General features: G+C 43.6%; 2 protein-coding genes across 3 annotated transcripts in view; one reads left to right on the top strand and one right to left on the bottom strand.

Annotated features, from left to right (window-relative positions):
- LOC130389217 (anoctamin-1) overlaps positions 1–6103 on the bottom strand; it is a gene marked incomplete at its 3' end in the record, with an annotated part of 14420 nt that extends 8317 nt beyond the window's left edge. The window contains exons 1-12 of the mRNA XM_056598893.1: positions 5966–6103; positions 5205–5510; positions 4548–4646; positions 3343–3515; positions 2794–2848; positions 2620–2668; positions 2433–2488; positions 2191–2238; positions 1792–1856; positions 1572–1706; positions 1095–1255; positions 487–569 (exon numbers count right to left, since the gene is read on the bottom strand). Coding sequence (XP_056454868.1) covers positions 487–569; positions 1095–1255; positions 1572–1706; positions 1792–1856; positions 2191–2238; positions 2433–2488; positions 2620–2668; positions 2794–2848; positions 3343–3515; positions 4548–4646; positions 5205–5510; positions 5966–6103 — 1368 coding nt within the window. The remainder of the gene's footprint in view (positions 1–486; positions 570–1094; positions 1256–1571; positions 1707–1791; positions 1857–2190; positions 2239–2432; positions 2489–2619; positions 2669–2793; positions 2849–3342; positions 3516–4547; positions 4647–5204; positions 5511–5965) is intronic.
- Positions 6104–12166: 6063 nt separating this feature from the next.
- LOC130388987 (purine nucleoside phosphorylase-like) lies at positions 12167–19648 on the top strand. 2 transcript variants are annotated; one of them, XR_008896489.1, is made up of 7 exons: positions 12167–12254; positions 13524–13687; positions 14190–14293; positions 15220–15395; positions 15804–15994; positions 17860–18678; positions 18946–19648. XR_008896489.1 is itself a non-coding variant. In XM_056598636.1 (6 exons), the coding sequence occupies exons 1-6, from the start codon at positions 12220–12222 to the stop codon at positions 18075–18077; spliced, it is 888 nt and encodes a 295-aa protein (XP_056454611.1). In that variant the 5' UTR covers positions 12167–12219; the 3' UTR covers positions 18078–18935. The 2 variants fall into 2 exon arrangements, 1 of the variants encoding a protein (XP_056454611.1); XM_056598636.1 differs by lacking the exon at positions 18946–19648 and having other exon boundaries at positions 17860–18935.
- Positions 19649–19694: the final 46 nt, after the last annotated feature.

The raw sequence follows: 19694 nt of genomic DNA, 5'->3' as shown, positions 1-19694 counted from the left end.
CAGTCTGTGATCGTGTTGTGACCCTGGTGGCTGTAACCTATCAGCCAGCTCACTGCTCTAAGAAGCCCTCAATCCTATTAGAGTCATGGGCAGAAAGTGAAGTCATGCATGTGGGGCTAATTCCCCTGTATGTGCTGCGTGTTTGTAAGTGTGTGTGTGTGTGTGTGTGTGTGTGTGTGTGTGTGTGTGTGTGTGTGTGTGTGTGTGTGTGTGTGTGTGTGTGTGTGTGTGTGTGTGTGTGTGTGTGTGTGTGAGTGTGTCTGTGTGTGTGTGTGTCTGAGTGTGTGTGAGAGAGAGTGTGTCTGTGTGTGTGACTTTGGGTGGCTGACCTGGGACACAAGGTCAAGTACTTAACCTGACATGCTGATACTTAAATAAATAGGAAATGCAGGTGCTGACCAAAATAGAGGAGATTCTGAAAGATGCAAGGGGATCATGAGTGCAAGTGTGTCAGCGAATTGGTGAACATGTGTGTGGATGGTTTACCTCCTCATCCTCCAGGCTGGTCAGGTCCCAACTGTGTTTCAGACACATCTGACGCCTCTTCCAATGCTCCAGGAAACACGCAGCTACGCACGCACGCACGCACACACACATGCACACACACAAAACACACACACACACACACACACACACACACACACACACACACACACACACACACACACACACACACACACACACACACACACAGTCAATGAGAATTGATTAATATATATATATATAAGATTATATATAATATATCAATCCTATAATGCTAATACCAGTCCCTCCAGAAAAATGCGGCGTTTTTTTGTGTTTGTTGCAGCCAGAAATCCTTTATTATAGGATTGCATATTTATGCAATTTTATGCGATGAAATTGCGGGAACTTGTAAAAATTGCGGGAACGTTCCCATGGCAACAGGGGGAAGTGGCTGCTCTTGCGTGAAGTAAACGCAACATTTTTCAACTATCTGCTAAGATATATCTGCCTTTTTTGGAACGAAAATGCAGGGATTATATTGTATATTCAGGCAGGTTGCAATAACACACCATAAACACATTTGTATTTCTGTAGTCTATATCAAGTGAGCAGAACAGGTTTTAATTTACCCCACAGGGACATGAAGATAGCAAAGAGGACGGTGGCCCCGTTGTCAAAGAGGTACGACGCTTTGGCCAATGAGCACACTGAGCTCAGTCGCCAGTAGTCACACACTCCATCGCAGAGAGGGCACATGGTAATGTTCAGGTGGTCGTCGCATGTCTCCTGACTGAAACACATGCACACACACACACACACACACACACACACACACACACAAATACACACACACACACACACACACACACACACACACACACACACCACACACACACACACACACACACACACACACACACACACACACACACACACACACACACACACACACACACACACAATACAGTGACCAGGGACAAGCTTGAGATTGAACAAATTCTCCTGATATAAAGGCTAAATAATGTAATATGATTTAAGGTAACATAAGTGCAATACTGAGAGCGTATACATGTTTTTGAAAAAGGACTTGAATTGAATTAATTTACCTGGGCACGTTGGTGTCAACAGTTAAAATGCCGTACACAAACACTACGATTCCCAGCAGAGATGGAGGAATAAGAAGCTGAGTGTAGACTCCCAGCCAGGCAAAATACAACCCAATCTGCTCCCCAAAGTACTTCCTGCCAAAACAAACAGTATCCACATCAACCCGCTTGACACATGCACAGATGTGAACCGTGACTTTCTGGGTGATGTCCACTGTACCGTATCAGGTCCACAGGCTGGTACTTATGCATGACTCCATAGTTGGCCCATTCTTCATGCAGCAACTGAGGGAGAAGCCACGAAGATGCAACAGTTACACACATCAACAACAACAACTTCTTCCACTAATAAGTCAGGTCAATGGATTTTACAAGCCAGTCGGGTTGGTCCCAGAGCCAAAACCTTTTTGTAGATTTAGATTCTACATTTGACTTCTACATTTTCATTGCTAAATCACACATATTGTTCAATCTCGAAATTTGTTTCCTCAACGTGATCCAGCTTTTTGTCTGAAATGTCTACATTGAGTATCTGCTCCTCATATTCATGATCCAAACCCCAAACCAAAAACACGGCCTTCAGGATAGAGGATGTAGTACTTCTCATCAGAGGACTCGCCTGTCTTTCGTTGCGTTGGTCTTTCCTGCCTCTTCTCGTGAACGAGCCCTGAAACATGAAGAGCGTACCACTTACACAACGAGGCATTCTGAGCTACATTGGACAAAGATGGAGAGCTTGGCTCTACATATCTATAGACTTTTCTACAAATGCATGTAGATACCAAACTTTTGTCAATCAAAATACATTCAAACGACATCAAACTGTAGAAATTAAGCACAGCTGAGTAAATTGCTACTTACGTCATGCAGAGGGAAGGCGGAGTCATAGACATCTCTGGCCAATAAGGAGGTGATGCCTGATGACAGTTATGATCACATCATTTTGACTGTTAATGTGTGGCATGTTAATAGTTTGCATTCAAAGAAACAGATCAGATCACCTGTAGGCTATAAATAAAACTAACAAGCAGAAACAACTTAAACTCACCTGTAGTTTGGCAGGATTGTGTGGTAGTACGAGACATAATTTCTGCAACCTGGACACAAATAGCATAGGTCATTATCATATCAATGTAAAATCAATCCTGGGCTGAATTGAGTTTATATTTTACCAGGTAAAAAGGCCAGATTCCGCTATGTCTGTGTTATGTATTAGACTCACTATCCGGCTGCGTGTAGAATTGCAGAACAATGTCTCTGTTGACTTGATGTCATACCTGCAGGAGTGCAAAAATTACATGAATAAATAAAATAATGTAGGGATAGTTGGTTTTGGAAGGTCCCTTTTTTACTTTCGGTACAGAGAGGAATTACATGTATGTCCAAATGTGATTAAAACAAACCTCCCCTTGTTAATCTAAATTATATTTACTACTGCTAAGAAAATAATGCAGGGATCAGGAGGACAGGGGGTCAGTAATTTTATAATACAAAGTCTATTAGGAGGACAGGAAGCCATTATAATGCCATCAGATCATAGAAAATATATTTTTTTCCCTGGGTCAACTGTGTGTCAAATGGACTGTAAATGGACAATTACAGCACTTTTATAACACTTTATAATGCTTTACAGTCAAAGTCTCCTCAAAAATGTGGATACCTGTGGTGAATTATCTTCACCACATCTTAAAAACAGATCAAAATAACCTACAACTGTTCCCTACTCAAAGCATTTTATCTTAATGAATGAATGATGGTGTTTTGAACTCACAGCTGGAGCTTTTCTCTGATAAACGGGTGTTTGAGGGTCTTCAATTGGACGCGCGTCTTAGAATCCTGCTGGTCGTCCACGTCAGACACATCCGGCTGCAGTGGCTGGGTGATTTTGGTCATCACGGAATCCCAAATACCAGCGATACCCGACCGTTCCCGCATCTCACATTTCTGTCAAATCAAACGCAAAAACACAGCATTTCATACTTTGTTTTCCCCAAATGCAATCATCCCATGAGCTACTGTCAGTCGATATGCAAAACGACCTGGTTATCAAAACATTATTTCATAATTCTCCCTGATGGCATTTATCATTTCAACTGAATATGTCTAGAATATATAGAATAGAATAGAATAGAATAGAATCTTTATTTGTCATTGGGTTAAATACAGTGTAGTTACACAACAAAATTAAGGTGCAGATCTTGTACAGTGCTTTTTAAAAGTAAATAAATAAATAAATAAAATGAATAAATAGAATACAGTACGAAATATTGATAAATATATAACAACAATAACAACAATAACCCCAATAACTCCTCCCCCTGCCTTCCACTTAAGGCACAATATCGATATGGTATTGGTTTGAATTTGTTTGGGAGTTCATGCATTTGTTTTTTTTGTGTGTTTGGGAGCGTGCATGTTTGCGTGTTATTACGACTGGCTCGGAAGCCGCAACAAAGAATGGAGACATACCACAGAGTTTAAATCCCAAAATAAAGTGTTAGTTAAAAGATTTGACAGTAGCACATGCTGTCACGAGAAAGCAAGCCCCTCTTCTGAGGGTGAAGGCATGGCTTTGAATTAACTTGATGGTGCCTGTGCACCAGCCAAAGACCATTCCACTGCCACTGCAAGGCCAGTGGGGGTATAGAGGGGCGTAACAGTGTGCACAAACATGTGCTTGTGTGTTGTCTTTGTGTCTATGTGTGTCTTTGTATGTGTGCATGTGTGTGTGAGAGTGTGCCTGTGCCTACATGTTTGTGGGTGCACATGTGTGTTTGTCTTTGTTGGTGTGCATGTGTGCCAGTTCATGTGTGTATGTGCGTGTGCGTGTGTGTGTGTGTGTGTGTGTGTGTGTGTGTGTGTGTGTGTGTGTGTGTGTGTGTGTGTGTGTGTGTGTGTGTTCTTATTTGCAGGTTCATGTGTGTGCGTTTATGTATGTGTGTGTAATCCATAGCATCATTTGGGCAAACTGCTGACCTTTTTCACGGCCACCTTGATCTTCTGCAGCTCTGCCTCTCTGCTGAGGATCGGCCAAGGGATGTGAAGACGGATGAACGCAACACCGTGCAGCGAGGTCTACATGAAAACACAGAACACAGGGGACCCTTAACAACGTGCATGACGTCTGCGTGAAAACCATATAATGCCATATCATCTAAATAACAATGTTAACATGCAAACAGTGTGTACAATTTCAAAACAAATAAATGACCTAATGTTATTTTCTGGCTGTCAAAATGTACAGAATATAACAGATTGTATTTAGTATCCACCAATATACTTATTTTGTCAAGAGCACACATGTGCTGTATAGCACTACATACTGAAATATCACACACACTCACTTCCAATCGATCTGTCAATTAGAATCCTTGTACAGTTACACACATACACACACACACACTTAGATGTGTTGGACAGTGTTAGTCCATGGTGTTGGAGTCACAATACTTTAGGATTTGGAGAATCTTAAAGGAGAAGAGTGCGGTCGGTTTAGTTAGAATGTCTCTCACAAGAGGGATCTGTCCTGCAGTTTTGTCTCTAGCATTGTCAGACGGACTAGATATATCAAATATGAAGCTAGAAGACCCCGGTTGACCAACATGGTTTGGAGCTGAACTCCCCCCCACACACCTGTTTATCCCGTTCTATGTGTAATCCCGCCTCCTGCAGTCCACTTTCAAACTCCGCCCGCATCACAGCCTTCTCCTCTTCCGTCAGTTTTGACTCCTCCCCCTCGACCGCTGCTAGCCCCGCCTCCCCGAGCTCCGCCTCTGAGCCCCGGAACCCGGACACGGACGCCGCTATGCTGCCATTGGAAACGACTGAAAGGCGTGGCTTTGAGCCCCGCCTCTTTTTGTACTTGTAGCAGAGAACGTAGTCCACTTTCTTGCGACCATCTGCAAAATACAGCCCAGGTCCGAGCTCTATGCCAGACTCCTAGAAACACAAACACACAGACAACACACCAGTTATGCTCATGATTCAGCTCAGGATTGATGTGTGTGTATGTTTATGTGTCTGGGCGTGTTTGCGTGTGTGTGAGTGTGTGTTTGTGTGTGTGTGGGTGTGGGCGTGTGTGTCTCTGTGTGGGTGTGGGTGTGTGTGTGTGTGTGTGTGTGTGTGTGTGGGTGTGGGCGTGTGTCTCTGTGTGTGTGTGTGTGGGTGTGGGTGTGGGTGTGTGTGTGTGTGTGTGTGTGTGTGTGTGTGTGTGTGTGTGTGTGTGTGTGTGGGGGTGTGGGCGTGTGTCTCTGTGTGGGTGAGCCCTACTATATCTCTCTCTGTGGCGGTTGTTACACTTGCGTGGTGGGATGCGATCAGTGAGTTGAGTTGCTGAACACGTGACGGTTGTGATGTCTCGTGATTTCCCTTCCGTTGTTGCGAGGGGGTCATACCGGTGGGGGGGGCTCATCATCCACGTCCTCGTCATGGAGACCCAAAGGAGTCCCGTTGGCGGCGTCCTGCCCCAGCCCCGACAGCGAGCAGGCCAGGGAAAACAGCCTCTCTGAGCGGGCGACCGGTGGATCACCCATGGTGTTGGCTGTTCCGTTCCATCCCTCTGGAAGAAGAGCAGGTGAGCATGTCGATATGAGTAGAGGTCCAAAGGGAAGACGCAGGGGGAACACATACACGCATTTTATGTGTGTATGTGTGTAGTATTTTCTACTACCACCAAGATCTGCACCCGCGGCGGATCAGTTGAGCCCCTATTGTGGTTTGAGTATCCTTGTAGCATTGCTAGAGTTAGCCACCACAGCTCCGCAGTCTAACACGACGCAGAGGAGATGACGTTGTGCATAGAGCAATAGAATATCTCATAACCTCCTTTAAGGGTGATAACTTAACACTATTCCTGTAGTTTGGTTCAATCACATTCAATCATTCAGTCACAGTCAATGAGAACACATTCAAAAGCACAACCACACTATGTTGTGTAGTCCAGTCTCTGCCTAACATTGTTTTCCACAGAATTTCCCCTATATATATTGAATGTGGTCATAACAACGTTTTGCAATACAAATAATTAGTAATACAAAACTTTAACTATGATTTAAATTTGTGATTAGGTTTTGAATCAGTTGAAAGGTTCATATTATCTTTGCATGATATATATGCAAATATCCAAACGTTTTTGTATCTTTCTCACAAGGCATTAGGCGGAAGGCATTACATGTAACAACTAGCATGAATTTATCATAACTACCTAAACAATACATAGTTACGTATCAAAATAAAGTCTAACCATATTAATCATCATTTCAATATTTATTATTTAAATAACCACAGGTGGTGATAATCACGGCACGGCAAACACACAGCAACACTCATCATCATCCATAAATAGCAAACCCATATCCCCGGGACCTAACACACATCAACACTAATCCCTGTTCACCACGTGTTTTGTGGGCAAACAAACAGCCCAAACGGAGAGGGTTGAATGTGTAGCCCTCAAACTAAAGCAGTCCAGGTTTTGAACACATTTTAAAAATGTTATTAATTATGGATTTGTTTGAGCAAATGCTCATTTGGTTAGAGTTATTTAAAGGAAGATTTAAATGCTCTTGTTTGCGTGAGTGTATGACAGACAGCTTGCTTGGCAATGTGACTTTCAAAGTATGTGTGTGTGTTTATGTATTTTTATTTATGTGTGTGTGTTACTGTGTGTGTTTATTGGATTGTGTGCGCGCGTGCGTGTGCGTGTGCGTGTGCGTGTGCGTGTGTGTGTGTGTGTGTGTGTGTGTGTGTGTGTGTGTGTGTGTGTGTGTGTGTGTGTGTGTGTGCGTTTGTCAATAGATGAAACAACAACTCTTCTGCCACTGCTTATTCAGATTCTGTCATTACAATGAAAGCAGGAGCCGGCCTCTCCCTGAAGCTTAATGTAGATAACAGACAACCCACGGTGCACAGAGCGGTAAAGCGAACTGGTCAGGTAAAGACGTTAGAGTAGGCCTGCAGTAGCCGGGCAAGGGTCAGCAGCTTTTGGACAGTACAAGGCCAAAGGCCAGAGGGAAACGACAGGACCAGATTACGCATCGCTAATTACAATAACTTCTCCAACCATGTGAAACTGAACATTCAACAGCACATACGTAGGCTTCACACACTCATTATTTTGTTACATTAAGAATATTTTTACTTCCAAAATGGATGTTAGGATAGGCTACTCGTTTATTGCCTAAGTTTGTTGGGTCTTAGAATCAGCATGATTTCAATACTAAGGCCTATGCCTGAATCGTAAATAGTTTCAATCAGACAAATCAAAATATTTATTTATTTGTTATCGCCATAAATGCATGCGTTATAAACACACGTTGGCGCAACACGTTCGCGAGCAGATGATCGGATGACCACAAACTCCAAAGCACTCAGCCCCGTGGCAGACGGTGGGCGCAGGCGGATTAAACAATACCACATTACACTACTTTGAACGCTGCAGCGCATCATTGTTTGGTTCCTAGTCGACAAACTCAGACAATAGTTGACAAGTTTGACTTACCAAAGCCCGTAGATAATCTTTTCATCGCTATTTGAAAGAAAAAGATGCGCAAAGCGCACGAGCGAAAACATGGGTAACAATCCGTTCGCGTTCCCGGCCGAGGCTTAACGTGCGCGCGGGCACGGCGCGGCTAATTCCCTGGACGTTCCTACGAACGACATGTCAGGTAGGGCACGTGGGGGCTGCCGGGTAGAATTGATGCACGCAAAGAGTAGGCGTGCGACGTTGGGGAGCGTTTAACACACCGGAGGAAAGCCTTACAGGAATCATGACTCATCTATTAGTACTGTTTACATGTGTTTTCCCCGCGCTTAAAATAAATAAGAAGGCTATAGAAAACATGCAAAAAAGCTGATGATATTTAGTTTAAAGTGAATCGGTAGGCTACTTGAAAAACAATGACGATAAGCTACAAAACCTGATACTGGGTGTTAATTACATTATAACAATTCGGTACAGAGATAACAAATGCAGATTAAATGCCACGCATCTCACTCTGTGTGTGGAGGCTCAGGTTGCCGTTGCCTCTCTCTCTCTCTCTCCCTCTCTCCCTCTCTCTCTCTCTCTCTCTCTCTCTCTCTCTCTCTCTCTCTCTCTCTCTCTCTCTCTCTCTCTCTCTCTCTCTCTCTGTTCATCCTTTTTTCTATATATCTATCTGTCCATCTATTTATCTATATCAACCATCTTTCCTTCCATCCACCCAGCTATGGTGAACAGAAGGACAGAGGACACGTCCATCTAAGGGAGCGTTAGAAAGAATAGCAGAGACAAGATTACAAATAATTCTGTTATTACAGTCATTTCAACATCAAGCTTGGCAGTAATTGGAGTGACATTTAACATGGTGGAAGACTGACGTGAGACCTGGTCGGAGGCCCTCTGGTGGCCATATGTGACACTGCATTTTTGGTTTTACATCCTTGTAACTTTACTCGTGTGTGTATCATTGAGTAATTGTTTGTAACTCAAAGTTATAATGAGCCAGAGAGGGAGGACTTGAGCAGAGGATGTAATAAGAGCAATCAGCCGGAGCAAAACGCTAGTATATACAGTAAACCACTTGTAAGGCTTATTCATTCCTCCAAAATGGTCATCCGAGGGCTGCAACTCCTCTACAATCTCTGTGTTGATTACATTCAAAGCAGCCAAGATTAGAATCCATGGCATGCTGGAGGGCAGTTAGGGTCAGCCGGAAGAGACTCCGGGCGTGGGGAATTAAGGAGCAGGGTCATGGTAAGGATCCCGTTAATCTTCAATCTCCAACATGCGTGAGATGCGTGAGAAGAATGATACACCTGACCAACTCCAATACCCGGAAAGGTGTGAGGATTTCCGGGCTAAATCGGCTCACAGGGGAAGAGCTCACTGCCACCCTGCCTAATGGGCTTCACGGGACTGCAAGAGATCCGGGGGATGTCTGCAAACATGAAATCCATACCTGAAAGGAGTTCCATGATCGGCCCGATCTGGCTTCCTGTCGCAGGCGACATGACCACCAATTGACCACCATGACCACCAATTGACCACAATACTTGTAGACAATTGGTGGTCACATAAATTTGTAATAAAAGTATGAACAAAGATGCATCACAACATGCATCAACAAACAACATAACAGTTACACTTCCTTCACTACAATAAACTGAGGCCTCAGATGGGAATTCTCCCTGCGTCTTACTTCATACAATAAAGGTACGCTCAGAGAAGTCCCCTGAGTAGCTAAAGTCAGGAGCTTTTATACCCTTAGATCGGATCCTTGAGGGCAGTTGGCCCCCAATAAACCGAAAGCCTTTGTTAACCCGATATTAATCTATTGATTGAAGTTTCTTCAGAGTTTAAGAAGGTGGTTGAGGCTGTTCCTTATCACCCTTTGGTTCCCTGCGCTCCCCAGGGGGTCAAGGAAAACAGGCCCAAACCCAACTACACACAACACAGAAACGGAATGTGAAACCAGATTCCATCACATGAAACACTAAGATTTACATTTTAGAAGACCCTGCAGAATAGCAGGGTGGCAATATCATACGCAAAATAGTATGCAGAACCAAAGTTCATAAAGAAAAAACGTAACATGTGGATTTTCCATCACACTATGAACAGAGAATGAGTTCACTATAAAGAGAAACGTCCAGGCCTGATGCCTCCGAAGCTCCTGCTCTGTCTCCTAACGGAGAGAACTCGGTCCAACTCGGCCAACCAGCGATAACTAACCCCTCCAAGTTTACTGTCGGCACTGCAAGGGAGGTTTATGAGCTAGCTTCCTGTCCACAGTGGAATTCCAACAGAGCTTCTCCTGGAAGCAAGCTGCCAAAACCCTCACAGCAGCAAGCTGCCAAAACTACCAACGCTCAAGATAGTCACGCTAAACTTGGTTCCCCCATTCACTCACTTACCTGTGAGCTCCCACCTCTGTCAGCTCCTCTCCACTCCCACAGGAAAGCATGCTGCCCTGCCAGTTGATGGTGCCACTGAGCATTATGTTTCAGTCCATGAAGAAGAACCAGTATCAATCCTCGAGTGAGCTGGGTTTCCCCTCAGTTGGTCTTCTTCTCTGCTTCAGCCCCTGTGGACCTGGTTCCTGTCTGCCCTGCCCTGGCCTCCTGCAGGCTGCCACCGGCAATGTCAACCTGGAGGTTATAATATCAACAAGAGAAAAACTCTGATATCTGTGCAAACAACACAATTTTCCTAAATAACTGATCCAAAACCAAGGTTCTCTGTGGACTACAGGAAGGTGAATGCAGCTCCGTCCACAGTTGCCTTTCCCTTGCCATACATGCAGGAAATATTGAAATCGTTTGCTGGAGCTGTGGTATTCACTATCTTGGACCTACATGGTGGATACTGGCAAGTCCCAATGGATAAAGACAGCCGAGGAAAAACTGCCTTCGTCTGTCGGTGTACAAAATTGTCCATTTCAAAAAGTAGTGGGGACATGTCCCTAGCGTACCCAGAGTTAATTAAACCTATATGCAAAGAGACATTGTCTTTGTTGCAATCATTTGCCTCATCAACTTGTAAAGCATGTTTATTCTTGATTCTAGTTTTGATTTGTTTCTAAAGAAATAAAATATTCTGTCCCAACCAGTTAGTAGGAGGGAGATTGAAAATAAATCAGTTTCGATAGTAAGATTCTCGTAAAATAAAGAGAGAGGTACAGAGTTTTTGATTTTGATTTATCAGTTAAAGTAGTTGATTTATTTTGATATGATCATTGAAATCACTAGAGATAAGCATTGACTCCAGATGTGTCCAGGTAATTATAAGCTAGGAGCTGAAATGTTAAATATTGCAACTTTAAATGCGCAGAGGAACCACAAGTTATTCCCTGGAAAAGGCATTTGTTTCTTTGGGCCCCTTTCCTGTGAAGGAGTTGGTCCTGCAACATTGTAGTTTAACATCTGGAGAGGTATGCAAGTTATGCATTAATTCAAATGAAAAAAATCTAAAAATATAACACAGCATAAGGACATATAGGCAAGGTTGTCCTGAGCATTATAGGCTAACAACATGCAACAGGTTCTTACAGCAACGTTGCATATAGGCAATAGGCATTAAAGGGTTATTTCACCAACATTATTGCTGCTCTCAGAATTTATAATAATAATCACTGATTAATTATCAAACCATTCCACTTCTCAAACCTGTCAATTTGGTTTGTTTACCATGGCAACAGTTACCAGCGCTTCCCAATAAACCGGCTTCTCATTGGTCGTGGCTTTGACACCAGACATAAAACCTTTCCTCTTGGCGCTTAATCTCAAGAAATATAGGGGTAGCCTAAACGTCTTCATTGCAATTATCCATCTATCAGCCTTATTTGCATGGGAAACATACATTTACACTGCAAAAGCAGTAAATATTTGCAAAACAAATACAATGTAAAAACGTAGAGCTGTCGTTCCTGGTGTCAACCGAGCAGCGCTCGAGGCAGCAGGTTGCTCATTCTGTTCCACATGATATGGTCCGAGCGAGCGTTTCCAAGGGACGACTCCGCCCCCTGTCTGTCATCCCAGCCCACTCGACTTTACTTATAGCGTGATCCCCTCGGAGTCTCTATACCAGCCCACTGCCTAGAAAACTATATCCGTCAACCCATCGCTCCTGCAGCCCATCCGTAAAACTATCACATCACATTGATCATCAGCCATGGCAACCACGGCACTTGCGGCCCATCGGTGCAGGTGAGATGCAATGGTACTCAATAGCAATGGGCTGCATGGAGACATTGGAGAGGAATAATCCTCTTCTTGCTTACATGTTTTTTTAAGGCTGCCCAAGTGTCCACTTAAACGCTGAGCTCCAATCATGTTCACAGCATAAGGACCCGACTAATAGGTGCAGAACTCGTCCAAATAGGCAAAGTTTTATTTGATAGCCTAAAAGAAAACCATGATATTATTCGATGCATATGCACTGCTTTATTTTAGGTTCTTACATTCGTGTCTTTCCGTTAACATAACAAGATAATAGCTGTGCAACGATTATGCACTGTCCACTGAGCAATACGCGAATGTTAATGGTGTAATATTTTTGCTTTACACTATAACTCAATATCCCATTATAGGCTACGTTGTCATTCAACCCACGCGAGAATGTGGTCTTGGTTTAAAGAGACACTGCCGATTTCCCTGCGCGCCGAGTTCCCTGCACTCATTTGTATTTGAGGGCGCAGCTCTATCCTTCCAACCGAATCATTTTAATTTCATGCAGCCCCTTCCACACCAACCAATGCAATGCAGAAATGGGGTCCCTTTAGGTCGTCTGGACTGAGCAGAGTGCGAAATGTCTGTTGCATTCATTCGAGGGGCTATCCGGCAGCACCACGGACAGCTCCGCCGCCAGCCCATAAAGTAAATCAGGGAGGGGTTAAAACAAGTTGTAGGCCTAAAGTGAGTTTTGCAATGCTACAGCTGCATAACATATCTATTGTTTATCCGTGTAATTGCCATATGTTGACAGAGTTAAAACAAGGTCTCTTAAAGAACCATGTGCTATTGGTATGCTACCAATTGCATCAGGGCTGCATTTTGAATCCATTGACAAAAAGGTAAAGGTATAACCGACATGTTGTACACAAAACCCTCTTTGGCAAATTTATCCCCTTTGTTATTTCAAATATTTCCAGTTTAACATATTTGATAGACAAGTTTAACTGTAAGGGACATAAATAAAATACAATTGCAATATAATTAATTAATATTATTATCTAAATTACAATCAATGGTGTGCCGGATTAGCCGTAGAACTCACAACTGAGCTGTGTCACAAATTACAGCAAAACCTTCAAAATCACAGACATGCACACTAGGACAAACCCATCCCATATCCACAAAGGCCTTTCATTTGATGCTGGAGGCTATATATATATATATATCTTTGATCAATATTTACATCAATGTAGTGTAACTATAGTAGGTATTCCTTGTTTTCCGTGTCTTACCTCCACACAGTTACGAGGACTATGAGGCTACGGTCGACTGGTTGCGCTCCCAGACAGAGCAGCGTCCTAAAGTGGCCATCATCTGTGGCTCTGGGCTGGGCGGACTGGCAGAGAAGCTGGAGAACAGGGTCGTCTTCCCCTACAGAGACATCCCCAACTTCCCCCAAACCACCGGTGAGAGCTCTGTGTGTGTGTGTGTGTGTGTGTGTGTGTGTGTGTGTGTGTGTGTGTGTGTGTGTGTGTGTGTGTGTGTGTGTGTGTGTGTGTGTGTGTGTGTGTGTGTGTGTGTGTGTGTGTGTGTGTGTGTGTGTGCATGGGTGTCTGTGTGTGTGTTTGTTTGTGGAAACACATGTAAGCACATGCGTGTGCTTACATATGCGTTTGTGTAATAGCCGGTGAGTCATGTTTGGGATCATTGCGTTTATAAATCACCTATTATGTAATATGTTGCTGAATTTACTCACAGCACAAGCTGGACTTTTACATTGGCTATATGTAATATTGCACGTGTGTGTGTGTGTGTGTGTGTGTGTGTGTGTGTGTGTGTGTGTGTGTGTGTGTGTGTGTGTGTGTGTGTGTGTGTGTGTGTGTGTGTGTGTGTGTGTGTGTGTGTGTGTGTGTGTGTGTGTGTGTGCATGGGTGCATGGGTGCTTGTGTGTCTGTGTGTGCCTACCAGTGGTGGGCCATCAGGGACAACTGGTGTTTGGGACGCTGGAGGGCCACCAGTGTGTCTGCATGCAGGGGCGCTTCCACACCTATGAAGGCTATGATGTATACCAGGTGAGTTAGGCTCAGCTTCCACGCCTATAAAGGCTATGACGTATACAAGGTGAGTTAGGCTCAGCTTCCACACCTATGAAGACTATGACGTATACAAGGTGAGTTAGGCTCAGCTTCCACACCTATGAAGGCTATGACGTATACAAGGTGAGTTAGGCTCAGCCTCCACGCCTATGAAGGCTAGTACCTATACGAGGGTTATTGAAGCTCATTAGCCTAATGTAGTCTGCAATAAATAAAATGTTCTGTTTTTATTGATGAACGTATTCATCTCTTTACTATAGCAAACACCTGTTCCTCACTGCTTTGGTTCACTCATCATGTGGGACGACAGATCTCTGTTTGAACTATTTAATTCTCGTGCTCACCAGAGTGTGACGTACTTCGACCCTGTGTGTTCCATTGTATACAATGTTTAAACCATTCCGCTTTTGTAAGCTATGAAGTTGTGCCTGAAAAGATTAAATATTGACACAATGAATTTGTTATTGTCCTTTGCATCACCCTTCTTACATTTGAAATTGATTTGAATGTTAAAATTAACTTAACTCATCGTACTCCTAATTTATGTTTGGACAAGGGAGGCACAGTTATAAATAGCCTCTCTGTGTGTTCACGCGTGTGCATACTTCTGTACTCACTCATTTTACATATTTTAACGATTTACTTATTACTTATCTTGTAGTGTAGCTGTGACCTTGAGGTGTACTGTATGGCTGTTGAGGAACCAAACCTAAGAATGTTACTCTTGAATACTTGTACAATAAGTGTATAATATGTGTGTGTGTGTGTGTGTGTGTGTGTGTGTGTGTGTGTGTGTGTGTGTGTGTGTGTGTGTGTGTGTGTGTGTGTGTGTGTGTGTGTGTGTGTGTGTGTGTGTGTGTGTGTGTGTGTGCCTGTCTGCCTGTGTGTGTGCGTGCCTCCAGGTGACGTACCCCGTGCGTGTGTTCTCCCTGCTGGGCGTGAGGACGCTGGTGGTGACCAACGCGGCCGGGGGCCTCAACAGCAGCTTCAGCGTGGGCGACATCATGCTGATCAAGGACCACATCAACATGCCGGGCCTGGTGGGGAACAACCCACTGTGTGGCCCCAACGACGACAGGTGCTGCAGGCTAGGGGAAGTGTGGTTTAGAATGCATCGTACTTCATATACTCGCCAATAAGACATATTTTGAAGTAAAGTACATTCAGAATTGTCTGTCAATGCATAGCGGTCGTTGATATTGAAAAGTAATATGATTGCAATGTTATAATTATGATGTTCGTGTGATTCAATCTCTCACAAAATGTGATGTCTGCGTGTACGTCCCAACGCCTGAATTCTTTCATGCGGGCGGTGTGTAGGTGTGGTTGTGTAGGTTGTCTGCATGTAATTGTTCCACCATACAGTTATTGTGGCCGAGAGCTCAGACTATCTCCCTCATCCCTAACTTCTCTAACTCTGCAGGGTCACGAGCATTAGCCAATCACGAGACGTGGTTCAATCATCAAGCGGTCTCTCTGTCCCCAGGTTTGGTGAGCGCTTCCCTTGTATGTCTGACGCTTACGACCGTGACCTGCTGGCCTTGGCCCAGCAGACGGCCGAGGAGCAGGGCATCGGGGCCGTCGTGCATCAGGGGGTCTACTGCATGGTGGGCGGCCCCACCTTCGAGAGCATCGCCGAGGGGAGGGCTCTGCGGACCCTGGGAGCCGACGCAGTGGGTGAGTGGCAGCTGGTCCTCAGCAGGTCAATGGCTGTGGGGATGTAGGTGAACAACACTGATGGGGAGTGTGGGTGGAGGTTAGCTGGTTAAGGGAGCCTCACCTGGCCCGAGTCAGTGGTTTTTAAAACCGGTTTAATACAATTATGCAACACATGTGTTGTGATGGCTGGTTAACCTGTTTTATATGTGTGCATCAGTCGATGTGTCGTATCTTCTGAGGAGTGTGGGGCAGAATAGCAATACTGCCAAATGAGACAGGATGTAGTACAACATCGTGGTATTTATGGCATACTGCATTTTCCATACAATGTATTGAGACGTACTTGATACTTGTATGCTAAAAAGTATGGTAGTATGGGAGTTGGAACGCAGGGACTGAATGCAATCAGACTCGGCCAGGTGAGGCTGCTTCAACCATCTTCCAAACACTCTCTCACACTCACAACTCTAAAATACATACACAGTAGATTGTAAGATACTGTATTTTTATTGATATAGTAGTAGTAGAAGTATTGCTACACTATATCATATAGTTTTTACGTTTTTATTTAGCATTCCTAATTTAAAGCGGCTGTCGATTAAAGCTCAGGGTGAGAGAGCAGACAATATATTTTGAAGCTAAACAGTGAAACATCCCCTCCCTCTCTGCTCCCTCCCTTGCATGTTTTGAATATCACACACCTGTGAGGCTTCCCCGAACGTGTCAGGGAAGAGCTGCTCTGATTGGTCAGAAATTTGCCGAGCGCTCTAAAGCGTCTCATACAGTGTTAGGCATAGGCATCTTGAAACAGATCTTCTCACAGAGCTTTCATTTATACTATAATATAACATATTACCTTCAAAGGTCCCTAGTTCAGGCAATTAATAAAATGCTGTGCTCCATTGCTTTTACTGTCCACCCTAGTGGAACTTAGTGGAAGTCTCTGCCTGCTGCCTATAGCTTGCATGTAGTTCTTTCAATTACTTCAACTATGACGAGAAAATAGAATGGAAGCATTTGAGCTTAGTAAACATAATGTACCTTTGGACCGGAGGAACCTTTCATTATTACCAAGAACTGTTGGAGAGACTACACAATGTTTTTAGTGCGCACCAGGTACTGAGAGCCATCGTAGCTCTTAGAATAGCATTCTGAGGAACTTATTAAGCACCTACTTGAGGGTAGGTGCTGTCGTAGAATGAGAGGAACCATGACTGATGTAGGTGAACAGCGGTGGGTCAAGACGGTTGTGTACCTTGATTTGTGGAACACACAAGCCAAATTTATCTTTCAATTTTATCGTTTCAATTTGAAAGTCTTGTTTCCAACTCGGCTGTGTCATAAAACCCACGACACATACACACACACATCTCCTATCACGGCATCACTCTTAGGTATGGTCTACACTGCAGTAAATCAATGTTGTACAGCAGCTCTGATGTGCATAGTAATCACAATAGAGGCTGATGTCAACACAGGTGTTGCTTATAACATTAACAATTATTATACAATTATGTATCTGCTCCTGTATGTAGCAGGGCATGGGGAGTCAACTTATCTTCACTAGTGTCGCCCACTACCTGTGCCCTGACACATCTAAAGAGCAGACTATAATAAGTGTTACGTGAAGGTATGTCACGCTCAACGCCATCTAGTGGGACATAACAGAACAACAGAGGCAGGGTGCTTATAAACATGGCCTGTACACCATAGTGTTCAACACAGTGTGATTTGTCAACCTAACATTCCTTACACAAAGCCAAAAAACACAAACCAGAAATTACAACGAAATAAATGAAAACCAACGTTTATGTACCTAACGTCTATTATCCAAGTCGTTGAGTGATTCCTCATGTTGAAATGTGTTGTGTGTGTGTCAATAGGAATGAGCACAGCGCTGGAGGTGGTGGTGGCCCGCCACTGTGGCCTGCGTGTCCTGGGCTTCTCGCTCATCACCAATATGGTGGTGACCGACTACGACAGCACGCTGAAGGCCAGCCACGACGAGGTGCTGGTCGCCGGCAACAATCGCGCCCAGGACCTCCAAGGACTTGTCCGAAGAATCCTAGCCCAGATGTCTGTGGACCCTGAGGACCTGTGATCTTGAGACGCTGCGGTCAAGTCGGCGGGAAAAGGCTAGAATGCTTAACGTTCACGTTGACCCCGGGTCGAGTGAATGCACCTTAACCCTTGACCCCAGTTTGGATTCAGCCGGCAGACTGGTTAGTTAAGGTTTTAGTTTTGGTTCAGGTGTTATTAAGGATGTTAGTTTTAGGGTTTGATAATCACTTCTACTTAGGAAAATGCTTTTAAGTGTAGGGTAAATGCGCAATAATGGGGTATGTATTAATAATGTAGCACCGTCAGAATTGTAGTAAATATTATCATAAGCAGTCCGAACAAGTGAAGCAGAAAACAAACGTAGTTACTTTAACTGATAATCAAAGAATAATCAGGGAATTTATTAATATAAAATAATATATAAATATACATATATATTTATCAAAGTTATATTTATCGAAGAGTTATCTATTCGGATAAATGACCTATGAAGCCGTTTCTATTTAATAATGTCCACTGATATATAAGCTCCAGGTGAGTTGCAGCAGCTGCTGTATTGGATGTGGAGGCTTCCCAGTCCTCAGAGCTTTTCCATGGGGAAGGAAGATGAGGGGACACCCCAAACACTGTCTTGTTGAAAGGTGTGAAAAAGAGCTTTCTTCACGCACATTGTTGTTGTTAAAAAGCATCTCTTTACTTAAACCACAACACAACTGTTGAGTCACTTGCACAACTCCAGCCCCTCCAGTCTAAAACTCTGGCCCTCTTAAAGAGCACCTGAATGGGTGTGGCTCAATTAGCCTATGAGCCACAGCTGCGGACTATCACGGCTAACCAGTCAGACAGGAGCACGTGAATCTTTTAAAACAACAAAAACAGTGAAGATGCCATTCACATCTTCACAAAAGGATTATCAGAAGCTCCATCTGATGGATCATTCATTGTGCCTAAAAATAGCTGCACAGCTGGCACGATCACACAATTTAGAATGCATAGACTGAAGTCTTATATGAATCTGCTATGGCAGGGATTTTGTTATTTGACGTTTGCAAAACTGTTATTGGAGCCAGAATCATCGTACCTGATGAGGAGTTTTGAATCTCTCCAGGTGTGGTGTTGCGCTCACCGGCCAGGTCCTCTCTGTCTGACATCTAATGTCAGACAGACATCCAATATACTGAAGAGACCTAGACACCAGGGTGAGGAAGTAACCTCTCAGGCACTTTGCACGAGGCTTAAAGATGGATGCTCACACAAACCCTCAACAGATATTTGAAACTCGGTAACTGAATAGCACATATCACATACGTTTACATGTAGGATAATGCTTTACCTCCCTCAGGTTTAGACCAATGGTATCCTCATGAAGAAATAACAGCGGTACCACACTGTTAATGCTCACTCAGGAAAAGCTATTTTACTCTTTGTTTTACAATTACTTATTTGATTATGAGGAAATTACAGATTCTGAATCCTGAAAAATGTTTGATTAAAAGGGTTTTAATATAAGCATTGAACAAGACGCACTAATAGAAGAGAATCTCTTTTTCTCTATCTAATCTATCTTCAAAATGTATTTTACGTAGAAAATATAACAATAAAAAAAGGGTGAAAAAGGAACCCTCATGTTTGTTAAATTATTGTGTGCAATTGCTGT

The sequence above is a fragment of the Gadus chalcogrammus genome, chromosome 9 (genome assembly GCF_026213295.1).
Source record: "Gadus chalcogrammus isolate NIFS_2021 chromosome 9, NIFS_Gcha_1.0, whole genome shotgun sequence".
Lineage (NCBI taxonomy): Eukaryota > Metazoa > Chordata > Actinopteri > Gadiformes > Gadidae > Gadus > Gadus chalcogrammus.
Note: the sequence above shows the minus strand (reverse complement) of the source record. Positions and strands in the feature narration are given on the sequence as shown.